We start from the raw sequence: 15,331 nt of genomic DNA on the forward strand, positions 1-15,331 counted from the left end.
CTGTCCTCATTCATGCATCTACTAACTAAGGCTTTCCTGTGGGCTTCGTATGTCTTTAACCCTGAAACTAGAATTATATGTGGGACTTAATTTCACATGATAGTTATGATCCAGAACCATTGCAACCTACTTTTTTATGTATGTTATCTTAAAGAGTTGTGACTTGGCTTTCCGTCAAAGTGGATACTTAAGGTGAGCTCCACACTTTTTAATTCACTTATTACATTTGTACCTGCTTGTTCTCTAAGGAGTTCAGTATGGTTTAAACTTCCCACCCCTTTTTCTTGTTCTTTTTACAACCTGGAAGGTAGGTTAGACTATGTGTCTGCCCCAAAGTTATGCAGCGAGCTCAATGGATGAATGGGATTTGAAATGTCTTCTCCTTGCCTAAGTGTAACACTGTTCACGGCACCATACTAGCTATCAAAAATAAATCTGCTAAACAAAGTTGAATAGTAAATGTCATCGGTGCATATGCCGGTCTGTGGAACCAATCAGAACAGTACATAAAATGCTTTGACACAGGTTTTTACCCTCATCCTAAAAGGCAAAGGATTGAGCACGATGGAACTCTTTCCCCACAAGTGGAAAGTTAGTCACTCTGCACGACAGACCAAAGGAATCCATATCAAAGCCTTATCAGTATTTCTTGATATACAGGCGGTGGTTGTGCATCCCGGGAAGAAGTGGTGTTCCTGGCAATATGTGGGCCCTAGGCTTTAACAGTCATAATGAATACTGTAAATTATGCCCACGAGCAACTGATAACAAATACAAGAGCTCAGATTCTGTGTTGGAATCTGAAGCATAGAAAGCTACCTTATACAGACCATTTGTCCAAAAAGCTTGATATTGTTTACATTGACTGGCAGCAGCTCTCCGTTGATTTAGGTAAAAATCTTTCCCAGTCTTACCTGGAGAATCTGGAGACTGAACTTGAGGCCCTCTGTATGCAAAATATTTGCTCTGCCATTGAGCAGAAGGCCTCCCCTATGCTTATGCCTCAACTTGAAAATATTCGAGCTGCAGTGTACTAAACTGGTTGTAGTCTTTGTGGCAAGCCTGTAGAATGCGGCAGATACGTCTCTTGTGTTTCCACAGAGGCCTTTCTCCTCTGTAGCTGGTTGTAGTGAAGCTCCACTTACGCATATGAACTGCCTTACTGGATTATGTCTCATGTATTTAGTACTAGACGATTAGTGCATGCTCCACTTCCCTGGCCATTCCATTGAAATCAGTGAAAGTTGTACGTCTAGGACCAAGGTGTTTTTCCAAGGAAAGTCTGCAGTCCTGGGTGACTTGACTCCTGTGTGTCGCATGTGAAGAGCCTAAATAACAATTTAAACTTTGCTTTAGTAATAAGTTATCAGATTATTATATGTTATTAAATTACACTGCTTGGCAGGTCTAGCCTGACCATTTTGAGAATAACAACTGAATACAAGTGTAGAATATCAGGTTACTGTCATACTGTTGTGAATATTAATTGCACAACTTGCATGCTGGTGTGTTTTAAAATTTAAGAATAAACCATATGGTTGTCCAGATGTTGCATGTATATGAAGAAATCTGCTTTGTAGTCTACTTAAAAGTTCTCAAACCTTTGAAACTGTGACAATTTCTTGCCATTTTTGAAAAAATCTGTGTTCATTCACTGCTTAGCTAATATTCTTTGCTTCCTTTCCTCTGCTTTTCTCATACTTTCTAATTCTCCAGAACTACCTAAAGTTGCAGAAGGTGCGTAACACCTTTTCCTTCTGTTTTTCTTCTGTATGACTAATTCAGTTGCTTTTTGCTTTCTTAAGATTATCTGTGACCCATTTTGTTAAGCAAAACACATTTCCTCAGGTCAGTCAGGAATGTACTATAAATGCAGGTGGAAATATTCTTCAAGAGTATTCAAATTCATAACTTTGAAGCCTTAATGCTGCAAGGAGCAGGTAAAATGTCTCCAAATGTGAAGAAATGTGGTAGAAGACACCACTGAGCAGCTAGTGTCACTCTAGTGTTTGGATTTTCAAAATTTGCCTTTTGATGTCCTTGTTGACATCTTATGTTAACAACTTGTTTTAGGTCTAAAAATGTTGTGCCTGAAGTTTCCCCCTAAAACCGGACAAATCGTCTTATCTCTTTCTAGTGTTGATTGAGAAAGCCACATTATGGCTTGTTCCAAACTCAATATTGTGCTCAAAACCTTTGATCACATCATTTCTAATATGTTCCTTTGAAAATATCTTGGTGTTAAAAGCATTATGCTTGTATCATACCTATGTATGTATGATACCTAAACCCCAAAGCAGTTTACTAGCGAAGGCTGCAGTTCTGTACTCACATACCTGGGAGTAAGCCCTGTTGGACTGATGCATAGAGCTGTACTGTAAACTTTCCTGTTTTATACGAACTGATAACTGCAAAAGAAACCGATGTATTGTATGGTATTTATTGTAATTCTTATGACAGTCATTAAAAATGGCTTCTAGATTATTTTAGACTCTGGTTCTCATCACATTTTATATTGGATTAGGACATGTTAGCAAAAATAAGAAACATGACAAAGTTGTATATTGTTTTCCTGTATTACTTATGGACTCTTTTTTGCAGGATCCCGTGACCCTGTTATCAATGGTGTTAACTGTCCCAGAGAAGAGAAGGCATGATGGCTTTGATATTAAGACAAAGCTCATGCTGAGATTTATTGCCAACGAAGCTTCCTCCCTCCATACCACCCATGCAGACCAACTTTGACAGGTTGGCGGGGCAGCCACCTGATGTCTTTATGACATCAGGCGACAACTTGAAAGGGGCTTGCCTATGAAGACTGTTTGCAAGTGGTTTCAATACAAACCGCTTGTAAACGAATTTCAGAGTGATGGAAGTCACACCTTTCCTTGCCTCATATCTGACATCAAATATGATGTTGGGGTGGGGCAGGCAGGTGGTTGTGGGGAAATAGCCTTGCGAGCCAAATTAGGGCCTCTGTCAGGCCTGATTAGGCCTTGGAGTTGGAGATTCCTCATCCCTGTGATAGACTAACACTCAGCTACACACACCCTTGACTCCTATCACTCAAAGCCAGCCAAATTATTGCTTTTAAGTCTTGGAGTGCAGTGGCCAAGCCACACTAAACAGCTACTCTTTGTTATGCAAGCATGGAACTGGGTGTATATAGAAAGGGCTCAAATTAAGATAGCAAGCCATTCCTATTCTGAAAACTCAAAATTGCGGCTGATTTTGTAACTAGTTGGGAAATAGGTATAAATAAGTTGCTATCTCTGGCTCTGTGGGTCCAATTCACATTTACTTTATAATGTTGTAAAGAGCATTAACCAGGTACTAATGCAGGTGTGGGGAACCTTTGCCCCTACAGATAATTGCTGAACTATAACTCCCATCAACCCTGGCCAATGGCCGTGCTTGCTGGGGCTGATGGAAGTTGTAGTTCAGCAACATCTGGAGAGACAGAGGTTCCCCACACCTGCACTAATGTAGCATCTGTTTTTATTTCAGATATCTGCCACTGTTGTCCATGATATGCAATGTGTAGCAATATTGCAAAATTTCTTAGAATGTGGGACTTTTTTGTAATTAAAATTTAAAATGCTAAAATTTTTAGCATATTCTAGTCTCAGAAATTGTAAAGCATGCAAGTAGCTTTAAAGTGGATTTTGAATGTCAGAAATCGGCCCCATAGATGTCAAAATAGTTTAATTTCAACTGAACCAGCTGACTATATGGGGGTGGGGAGGGGGGAGAAGCGCCATTCAGGGCTCTCCAAAACAGGGGCTCTTTCAGCAAAATTTGGCCTCAGATCTTGGGATGTGTGCATCCATCCTTCACCTTTGCTCTTTTCTTTTTCTTTTCTCTTTGCTATTGCATGTTGTGACAACAGCAGTAGCAATAGCAGAGCTGCACTTTGGTTGCTTCGCTACCCTTTTGTATTGTACCCCAGATGGAGTATCATTCCTCAGCATTGTGGGGGAAACAAGGGGGCAGCCAGAAAGACAAGTTCTCACTTGGTTGATAAAGCAGTGTCTGGGATTCTCCCTATTAAAATAATAATAACCGCCACTGTGCATTGAAACTTAGATGTCGGGGAAAGGCAGGGGCAGGCTAACCTTAGAACAGAATTGCATGGAGCAGCGTTCAATCATGTGAGCACCCATCCACATTCGAAAGTGGAACGCCTCCTGAACATAGGTTTCCTCCACCGCAGAACTAAGACCTTGTTTGTTGAGTCAGAAAGTAGCAAGACATAACTCGAGAGCTGTTGGATTACCTGTCAAAGGAGGGATCGGGAACCTCAGGCCCAGGGCCAAATGTGGCCCTCCAGGCCTCTCTCTCTGGTCCTCGGAACTCTCCCCAGTCCACACCCCTCACTGGTCGGCTTTGCACCCTTCTTGAGAGTTGGCTGGAGTGTGTCCTTGAACTCTGATCATACAGCTTGCTTGTCTGGATGGAGGATAGAGAGGAATGTGACAGCGTATGTGGAAACTATCCAACTGTACAAATATAAAATTTACATTCATTACTCTGCCCGCTTCTGCCTCTGCCTCCCACTGATCACTGGCATTTGACCCCAGAAGGGAATGCAGCCCTCTGGCTAAAAAGGTTCCTTAGCAATGTATCACAGTGATTTTTCTGAAGGAATATTGGGTAAATGATAAAAGTTCTACAGAGGAAACTTACATGAAGCAAGCTTTGCAATTGTGCTAGTGGTGAAAAGAGAGTTGACAAGATAGCTTGCATTAGCACTCTTCCAGAGTTTGGGAGAAAGGCTTGCTTTTAGACGAGAATAAAAGAATGTGTTGGGTCTCCATAAGCCTTTTGCAAGAAAGAAGGCGTTTCTTCTTCTTTTTTTGCTGTGAAACTTGGCAGTACAGTATAAATGGGGAATAAGTATGAAACTGTATTCTATATGAATGAGTTTTTAAGATTGTTGGAAGAGACTCTGCAATTATTTGAAGTTATACTTAATTGTGTGCCTGAAACATCATCATCTAAAGACCTTAGCAGCTGGAAAGGAAGTGTAGAATAATACACAATAAAGAAATTATTAGTCAGTATTGTTTTTTCTCAATATTTACGCTAAAAACAAAATATGTTTTGAAGGCAACTAAGTTTGTTAATCATGAATACTACAATAATAAGTATAAAAGGATTAAGTAAGGAAAAAAAGCTTATTTTTGGCTTATTTCCCCATCTGTTTCTCTTCCTGTTGTTGTATATGTTTAGTTTCTGAATGATGTGCACACTTGATAAATTTATCTGATAACCTTGCAGCAGTGCTATTGCGCAGCAGCCAGATTTAACACTATATTGTTCCTATATTTGATCAAGCCAGTAGTGGACGGGATGGTAGGTGGTGGTGCTTACATAATCTCCCAGACATTAGCGTGCTGCTGCTTACTGGGAGGGAGAGTGGGAGGGGTAAGGTGACAGGGAGGTTGGTGCTGTGTAAACACAATGGCAGGAGCACCATATTGGCACTACTGGTGCATTTGCACAGCACCAATATCTCTACTGCCTTGCCCCTCCCACTCTCTCTCCCAGTAAGCAGCAGCGGCCCACCTGCTGGGAATTCAGGTAAACACTGCCATCCCATCCCACCATCTATTTATATGATGCAAACGATGCTGGTATTTTAACTATCTGGTAATACTACGTTAAAATTGAACTCTATTGGGCAAAGGTGATGGACAATATTCAGCTAATTACTGGGGGAGAAATGATTGTTTTATAGTGTTATTGTTGTTTTTTAAAGCAGTAAATGGCAAAGAGGAAACAGAATAAACTAGATCAACCTTACAATGGATCTTTAAAAAGTACTATGAGGTTAAAATGTTTTTATGTGATTTCTAAAGATGAGGAAGAAGTGACAGAGATGGACACTGGAAATAGTCAGTTTCAGCCTGGCACAGCAAAGGTTTGGTGTCTGCTATCTTAAAATGTGATGATAGGATCCTGGCAGGGCTCCAAGGGCAAGGGTTGCCACCTGGGTGACATTTTGGGAGTAGACCTTTAACATAGTCAAAGCCTTTACCATGCAGTGTCTTGAACTCCAATTATCTCTCCAATTAATTACCAAAACAGGAGTGTGAATGAATTCAAGCAGAATACCTAACACTTAGTGACATTAGTCTGTCTTTTATATTGAAAAGAACCTGAACAATAGTAGTGTTTCCTGTCTTTATCACTCAAAGAAATCTCATGGGGCTTACGCTGCATGGAGAGCTGCCTTCCCTTTTCTTTGGCATTGTTGTCTTGTCAGTCAAAAATGTATGTCACCTGTGTGAAGTCGGAAGTAATGTATCCATTTGTTCATGACTACAATCTTTTTTTTTGCTGTCTGAAGAATCTGTTCCAAGTGGTGAGAATCAGAATGTGGCAGGAGGAGATGAAGAGGTGGTGGATGAATATCAAGAGTTGAATGCAAGAGAAGAACAGGACATTGAAATAATGATGGAAGGCTGTGAATATGCCATCTCAAATGCAGAAGCCTTTGCAGATAAGTTATCCAGAGAGCTGCAAGTGCTAGATGGGGTAATGATTTTTCTGAAATATGGCAGTGTACTTTACAAGGGTTAGGGTTACAGCCGAATAGTTCTTTGCCTGTGTACAATATAGTTTGGCTTAGACTTAAAAGAGCCAGTGTGGTGTAGTGGTTAGAGTGTTGGACTACGACCTGGGAGACCAGGGTTCGAATCCCCACACAGCCATGAAGCTCACTGGGTGACCTTGGGCCAGTCACTGCCTCGCAGCCTCAGAGGAAGGCAGTGGTAAAACCCCCGCTGAATACCTCTTACCATGAAAAGCCTATTCATAGGGTCGCCATAAGTCGGAATCGACTTGAAGGCAGTGCATTCCCATTTTTTTTCCAGACTTAAACTAGGAAAGGGATAGCCAGCGTGGTCCTCTGCAAATGTTTTGGACTACAACTCCCATCAGCTCCAGCCAACATAGCCAATGGTCAGAAGTGGTGGGAATTGTCGGCCAACAACATCTGGAGGGCCACCAAGATTCTTCCTTTGTAGCCATGGCTTGAATTCATCACTGTTTAAAGCTGCAGCTTTACCTGTCCACACCTCATGTCAGGTGATGGACAGGACAGCATGGAAGGACCAGTAGCCTAATTAGAGCCGGTTCCCACCATTGGTGTAGAGTACACTGCTTTCAAGTTTCTATTCCCAGCCCTGAAATACAGTGAGAAGCTTTAGGAATCTTCAGCTCCATAAACATGTTCAACATGCAAACTTTTAAGGGGCAAATTAATGCTATTAAGGTATAAAATACATCCCAGTTGGGAAAATACTGCTTGGGGAAGGGCTCATTTCTATAGTGATGCACATGCTTTGCATGCAAAAGGTTGGAGGTTCAATACTTGGCTTTTTGACCAAACCCCAAAAGAATCATGGATGGCAAAGATGGAAAGAGTTCTACCTTGGGGAGCTGCTGTCTATCAAAGCAGATAATACTGTGTTAGATGGATCAAATGTGCATTTCAGTATAAGGCGGCTTTGTAACTATTATGAAAAGATGTGCTTGGAATTGCATAAGTGTAGTAGAATCACATGATTTGTGACCAGTTATATTTTATTATTATTATTATTATTATTATTATTATTGTCTTTATTTATACCCCGCCATTTTTCCAAAACTGGAACTCACGGCAGCTTCCAGATAAAAATACATATAATTAAAAACATACAAAGTCTACATTAAAATAAGATTAAACTATTTCCAATATTAAAACCATACACACATATAGCTAAAAGAGTTCAAACTAGTTTAAAAATAATATAATAGACATTAGCAATGGAGCACCCTTCATGCCTTATCCTTAACAGCCTTCAATTCCAAAGGCTTGTTGGAATAAGAAGGTCTTTGCTTTTCGGCGGAAGGACTGCAAGGAGGGGGTCATTCCTAGGGAATTCCAAAGCCTAGGGGCAGCCACCGAGAAGGCCCTCTCACGTGTCCCCACTAGTCGTACTTGAGAAGATGTGGGTATTGAGAGAAGGGCCTCTCCTGAGGATCTCAGGGCCCGGGCAGGCTCATACAGGGAGATACGGTCTGATAAATAGCCTGGACCTAAGCCGTATAGGTCATCACCAACACTTTGAATTGTGACCGGAAACAGATTGGCAACCAGTGGAGCTTTTTTAACGGGGTAGTATGGTCCCTGTAACCAGCCCCAGTTAACATTCTGGCTGCAGCACGTTGTACCAACTGAAGTTTCCGAACAGTCTTCAGAGGCAGCCCCACGTAGAGCGCATTACAGTAATCTAAACAGGATGTAACTAAGGCATGTGTCACCATGGCCAGATCAGATGGCTCAAGGAACGGGCACAGTTGGCGCACAGGCTGTATCCCTATTCCCTGATTCGCCTTACGACTGACCAGGAGCACCTCTGTCTTGTCTGGATTAAGCTTCAATTTGTTCACCCTCATCCAGTCCACCACTGATGCCAGACATTGCTTTAAAACTGAGACAGCTTCCTTGGAATTAGGTGGAAAGGAGAAAAAGAGTTGGGTGTCATCAGCATACTGATGGCACCAAACCCCAAACCCCCGGACAACCTCTCCCATCGGTTTCATGTAGATGTTAAATAGCATAGGGGACAAAACTGAGCCCTGAGGGACCCCACAGGCCAATGGCCAAGGGGTCAAACAGGAATCCCCCAGCACCACTTTCTGGGTTCGTCCCTCCAGGAAGGAACGGAGCCACTGCAAAACAGTGCCCCCAAGTCCCATCCTAGCAAGGCGGCCCAGAAGAATACCATGGTCGATGGTATCGAAAGCTGCTGAGAGGTCCAGCAGAACCAACAGGGACACACTTCCCCTGTCCAGTTTTCTGTGTAGGTCGTCCACCAAGGCGACCAAAGCCGTCTCCGTCCCATAACCAGGCCTGAAACCAGACTGAAATGGATCCAGATAATCTGTTTCATCCAAGAATCGCTGGAGCTAGGAGGCCACCACACGCTCTATTACCTTACCCAAAAATGGAATATTGGACACTGGCCGGTAATTATCCATTATGGAGGGATCCAGGGAGGGCTTTTTCAACAAAGGCCTTACAACTGCCTCCTTTAGGCACACTGAAACTCTGCCTTGTTGTAAGGAGGGATTGACTACTCCCTTCACCCACTCAGCCAGTCCCTCTCTGGAGCTTTTAATGAGCCAGGAAGGGCAAGGGTCTAGCAGACATGTGGTGGCTCTCACCTCTTCAAGGATCCTGTCCACATCCTCGGGCTGTACAAATTGAAAAGAATCCATTATTATTGGACAGGCAGGAGCCAAAGTTACATCCCCTGAGACTGTATCAATTATAGCGTCTAAGTTGGAACGAATCTGAGCGACTTTATATGCAAAGTGCTGTGCAAACACTTGACAGCGGGCTGTTGAGTGGTCTATATTACCCTCTCGGAGGCCAGAATGTAAAAGACCCCTGACCACTCGAAACAGCTCCACTGGACGGCTCCCCGCAGATGCAATGGTGGCAGAAAAGAATGATTTCTTTGCTGCCCGCACTGCCACGGAGTAGGCCTTCAAATAGACTCTAGCCCGTGTTCGGTCACACTCACTCCGAGTCTTCCGCTGTCATCGCTCTAGTCTCTTGTCTCATTCGTTTCATCACTGCCAGCTCCTTGGTAAACCAAGGGGCTGGTTTGGCTCCACTTCGTGAGAGGGAACGCTCAGGAGCGATCGTGTCCACCGCCCTGGCCATTTCCCCATTCCAGAGGTCAGCCAGAGCTTCGACTGAATCGCCTGCCGAGGTGGCAGGAAAATCCCCAAGAGCTATCAGGAAACCATCCGGATCCATCAGCCTCCTGGGGCGGACCATCCTAATCAGTCCCCCACCCCTGCAGAGGTTCCGAGTCCCAGTGAGTCTAAACCCCACCAGGTAGTGATCTGTCCATGACAAAGGAACTACAGAAAGTTGCTCCACACCAAGATCACCATCATCCCCCTCCACACAGAAAACAAGGTCCAGGGTGTGGCCATCAACATGAGTGGGGCCAGATACTACTTGGGACAGACCCATGGTTGTCATGGAGGCCATGAAGTCCTGAGCCAGGTCAGCATGCTCTTCCAGGATCAAGTCCTAAATGGCCGTTGTTTTACCATTCACCGACCTGGCATTCACAAGCAGCAATTTCAGCCTGGGGGGACTGTCACCACGGCTATCCAGGCTATTTGAATGGGAGACAGTTTGGGGGCAAGCAGCACTCTGTTGCATACCCCTCTCCCCTGATAACATAACTGCCTCCCTACTCCGTATCTCCCTCTGCCCTCTACAACACTAATGGCAGCCCCCTGGGGCTAGTATTACTAGTATTTATTTATTTATTTATTTATTAAATTTATATCCTCCCCTTCCTCCCAAAGGACAATTTAACAGCAATGGAAAGAAAAGTATTCTAAAAACAGTTAAAAGCATTCTAAAACACAATTACCATTTTAAAAACCTCCTTTCATCCAGTGATCTCCAGGTTGCCAGGAACCCTTCAACCATCAAATGCCTGGGTAAATAGGAATGTGTTCAACTTCCTTCTGAAAGTCAATAGTGGGGGAGACAGATGCACCTCACTGGGGAGTGCATTCCACAAATGGGGAGCCACCGCTGAAAGGCCCCGTCATGGGGCGGTGCTAGCTGGGCAACCCAACTGTAGCACTTAGACACTTGCAGTAGTGATGGGCAAGTCCTCCACCCCCAATTCGGTTAGTTTGGCTGAAACAAATTATTTTCCAAATAGGCTGAACATTAAACTTTGCTCTTTCTGATGTTCAAGCCGCATATGCTCCCAGTAATGTCATCAAGAGCTCAGCAGCTGCCCCACCTCACTTGAGTTCCGCTGCCACCACCTTTCCATTTCCCAAAGTTTACCCGGTGTGTTTGAAGCAAGTATGCTCACCATGTCGTTTCCCAGGGGTCCAGAGTTCGTATGTTGCTGTGGTAACATCCTTAGGCATAACGGAAAACCATTCCCAGCGTTCCTTGCTGAGGCTGGCAGCTACGTTTGAACAAGAAAGACCAATGGGTGGTGATGGGAGGTAGCACTAGGCCCAAACTTAAGAGGATGTTTGGGCTCTGTTTAAAATGAGCTCAAATTCTGAACTGGAAGAGTTAATTTCTGACATTCACACCCCTGCCCCCAATTCTACCTACCAGACAGTGACATTCCTACTTACCAGAGTATAAGCTGGCTTTCTGCAACATAATGCCCTCTAGATATTTTGGACTGCAATTCCCATCAGCTCCAGCCAGCATGGCCAATGGTCAGGGATGGTGACAGCTGTAGTCCAAAACATCTGGAGGGCGCTAGGCTGAGCGATGCTGGTGTCCGTGATGCCAGTAGAATAATTCTAAGAAAGAGGTATTCTTTTAATCAGCTGTGTTCCAAGTTAGTGTCATTTTATTTAGTCATTTTTACTTTTGTTACAACAAACTTCCCTAGAATAAAATCATGACTAAAGTTTGATAATGGATATTCTACTTAGTGTCTGATTGTTATTTGCTTTGTAGGCAAACATCCAGTCCATCATGGCCTCTGAGAAACAGGTGAACATCCTGATGAAACTGCTGGATGAAGCACTGAAAGAGGTGGACCAAATTGAATTGAAGCTGAGCAGTTATGAGGAAATGCTACAGAGTGTCAAAGAACAAATGGACCAGATTTCGGAAAGCAACCATCTAATTCATCTTAGCAACACCAACAACCTGAAATTGCTTTCAGAGATAGAGTTCCTTGTTGTAAGCATGTGAAATATTTATAATATTGTTTGTTCAAATATATAGTCTACCTGTACCTAACATTTCAGGTGTTCTACAATTAGGGTTGCCAGGCTCAGGGCCTGAGAGTGATCCTGTATCTTTAGGAGAAGAGAAAGGCAGCCAAGTGCAGGTGTTCTTGCAACACTGTAATGGGAAAAACCACAAGGTAGAATTCTCCCTTCCCCCTGCACAACTTTTAAAGATACAGGAGACCTTTTGGAGGCTGGGCCTGGAAACCATGAAGGACTGTCAGTTAAAAATGCACTATTTTTTACTGAGTTTTTCAGTAAAAATTTACTGAAATTGCTGGTTTTTTGGAAGTGTTATATGGTTTTAAAAAGGTAAAGGTGTCCCCGCACTTATAGTGCGAGTCATTTCCGACTCTTAGGGTGACGTCTTGCGACGTTTACTTAGGCAGACCATATATATGGGATGGGATTGCCAGTTCCTTCCCCGGCCTTTCTTTGCCCCCCAGCATATGCCGGGTACTCATTTTACCGACCACGGATGGATGGAAGGCTGAGTAGACCTCGACCCCTTTTACCGGAGATTCGACTTCCTCCTTCTGTTGGAATCGAACTCTGGCCGTGAGCAGAGCTTCGGCTGCGTTACCGCCGCTTACTATTCTGGGCCACGGAGGGTCTGTTATATGGTTTAATTGCTCCTAATACTTTCTAACAGTTTTTAAATTATTTTTTCTCTTTGTTGTTGCCTTGATTCTTGTATAGCGAGTATGTTAAACTACTTTTCTCTGCCGTTTTGCTATTCTGTGATGTAGATGGTTTGAAGGCAGTGTAGGGCACACAGATCATATCCAATCTGCCAACACTTTCCCTTAGCAGCCCTGTTCTGCTGCTGTGTAGTGACTCAACTGCCCACAGGCCATTCCAAGAGGGAAAGCTTTGGCAAGCCTCTACTATACTCTGAAGCCTTGCTTACACACCGGTTTTGATGTGTTTGCGTACTTATGTCAGCGTAACTCTATAAGTTCTGTTAGCAGGAGCTGTGGAAATTTATAAAAATGTTAATATTTGCAAGCGTCTAGGTTCATTATTGTGGGTGGAAATTAGTTTACAGGATCTTGTTTGGAAGATACAAAACAATAATTTGATCTCCTTTTTGTAGCATACGAATGATAAACAATGCTTTAAAGGTTAGAGTTTGACCTCACAGTGTAGACATTTGTTCTTGTAGAACCATATGGATTTGGCAAAAGGTCATATCAAGGCCCTCCAGGAAGGAGATCTCTCATCCTCTCGGGGTATTGAGGCCTGCACTAATGCAGCAGATGCACTCTTACAGTGTATGAGTGTAGCTCTTCAGCCAGGTAAGTGTTTTTCTAAGAAAAAAATCACTCTTACTGTCTCTCTGCAGTTGAAGCCTTCTGGTTCCGTCTCTTTTCAGAAACCTTCCTTAATGAAGCAGTCTCCCCCCCTTTTTTTCTGGTTATAGGACATGAGATGCTCCATGCCGTTAAGCAGCAGCAGCAGCGGTTTAGCGATCTGCGGGAGCAGTTCGCACGGAGACTGGCTAGTCATCTCAACAATGTATTTGTTCAGCAGGTATCTTTACTCCTTTCCCAGCTGTAAAGTTTGTACGGGATTGTTCATTTTGGTTTTCAGAGCCTTTGAAAAATTATGTATTTCAGTGAAAGCTTTCCTTAAGCTGTCTGACAGGGTTGCATCACTTTGCTCCCTTAATGAACAGTGGCTTAGAAAATTTTATTAAATCAACCAGCTACTAGGTATGCCCCCTCTGTAGAAAATGAACTAAACATTGACATCTCAGTACTAGGAATCCCCAGTATGCAAATATTCAGGTGAACTGATGCTACCTGATTCTCTGCAGTGTGAGAAATAGGACATGGACAGCATTTTTTCCTGGTCTTCACTGGTAGAAGTTGAAGGCCAGTTAATCAGTCGACTTTACAAAAGCGGTAATGGGGGTCAGGATAGGCCTGTTGTTGGCTTTCAGTTACAATATGCAAAAGTGGAGCAATTTTTAAGAGCCGATATCTTTCTGATTACTACATATATGCACTGCCTGCCTTGTGAGCTGAGCTTCCCAGGGGAATTGGTCAGACCACTGTTAGAGACCAAAATGTTATCCAGTCTGAGCTGTTTATATGTTATTTGCATGGTCCTTACAAATTAATATTTGGTTGGACTTCTGTTGTCTTTATTTTTGCAGCTTTTAAATTGGCACATTCACCATATAATGTTAGGAGTGGGTGGTGTGGGCATCTCTATTCAAACAGTGTTTTTTATCCCTGTATTTTATCTCTAAATAGTTTATAGAGCTGGAGAAGGGTCTCAGTAACAGGTCCTACTATCTTTCAGTTCCTGTGAGTACAGAGAGTTTGAATCAACTTGCTTTAATTTTACTGAGTCTTCTTTTAAAAAGCTTGCTAAGACTAACTTATTTCCTGCAGTGTTGCCTCTGTAAAATAGAAAATAAGGCTTACACGACTTGAGGAAACAAATCCTTCTGGCTGTTACCTCAACTCCAAAGTTTCATACATAAGTGATTAATGCACTTTGTAAAAGATGCACAACTTAGGCAAGAAAATGTTGAATCAACATGGACTGTGAGAAGAGTGCATTGTTTACACATGACTGGGTTACAGCGGTACCAAAGTGATTTTGTGTGTGTGTGGTGGTGGCAGGGAGGATGAATGGAAACCACTGGTTCACTAGATCTAGAAATTAAACTGTAGTTAAGTCATTATCAAATGTTAAATTTTTCCATATAATAGGAGGAAAAAATCAGGACCTGCAACAAAATGTTGCAGTTTGGAATGCTTCTGCTTTGGGTTCCAGCCAGCCATATCCTCTTTCAGGATACTCCACTCTATTCCCCCTTTCTGTCCCCCACCCCAATAGTCAGTCAGCATTCCATGTCCACTTGAGCATGCTTATTTTTCATTGGGCTGTTATCAGTCTCTTCCCCGCCCCCCACCCCCCAGGCAAGATTTTCTTCCATAGATTTTGTGTACTTCGGCAAACCTTGGGGTTCCCCAAGGCCAGGGCCGGATTAAGCTGAGGAGGGCCCCTAGGCTGATTGGTGTTTGGGCCCTCCTATCCCCACACTTCACCTACCTTTCCGTTGTTTTTTGTGGGGTGCGCAGGTTTGCCATCAATCAAGATGACGGCCGAGGTTTCCCTAAGGAGCTGAAGCTTCTGCTGCCATCTTTGTTGATGGCAGCAACGTGCGCATGTAGCACGCATGCGTGCCATCAGCCAAGATGGCGGCAGAGGCTTCAGCCCCTTAAGGAAACCTCGGCCGCCACCTTTATTGATAGCAAATCTGCGCACCTTAAAAAACAACAGAAAGGTGGGGATAGCAGGGGGATGGCGGTCCGTGGATGCTTCCGCAGATCGCGGAAGGAGAGCGGAGGGCCCCCTGTAGCTCCAGGGGCCCTCGGGCCAGTGCCCCACGGGCCCCCAAGAGCTCCGGGCCTACTAAGCCTAATAGATAATCCGGCCCTGCCCAAGGCCTGTTGATACCTCCCTCTTGTGTGTGGATGGTGCTACATACATAGTGATCCACAGTTGAAGAATG

The 15,331-nt window shown here is 43.6% G+C and overlaps 1 protein-coding gene across 5 annotated transcripts in view; it reads left to right on the forward strand.

Moving 5' to 3' along the window:
• EXOC1 (exocyst complex component 1) overlaps positions 1-15,331 on the forward strand; it is a 42,367-nt gene that overhangs the window by 5,534 nt on the left and 21,502 nt on the right. For 3 of the 5 annotated variants that reach the window (XM_061638245.1, XM_061638247.1, XM_061638246.1), the window contains exons 5-9: positions 6,353-6,540; positions 11,522-11,749; positions 12,965-13,097; positions 13,223-13,332; positions 14,061-14,114. In XM_061638245.1, coding sequence (XP_061494229.1) covers positions 6,353-6,540; positions 11,522-11,749; positions 12,965-13,097; positions 13,223-13,332; positions 14,061-14,114 — 713 coding nt within the window. The remainder of the gene's footprint in view (positions 1-6,352; positions 6,541-11,521; positions 11,750-12,964; positions 13,098-13,222; positions 13,333-14,060; positions 14,115-15,331) is intronic. The other 2 variants (XM_061638249.1, XM_061638250.1) reach the window with 1 other exon arrangement.

The sequence above is a fragment of the Rhineura floridana genome, chromosome 8 (assembly GCF_030035675.1).
Source record: "Rhineura floridana isolate rRhiFlo1 chromosome 8, rRhiFlo1.hap2, whole genome shotgun sequence".
Taxonomy (NCBI): Eukaryota; Metazoa; Chordata; class Lepidosauria; order Squamata; family Rhineuridae; genus Rhineura; species Rhineura floridana.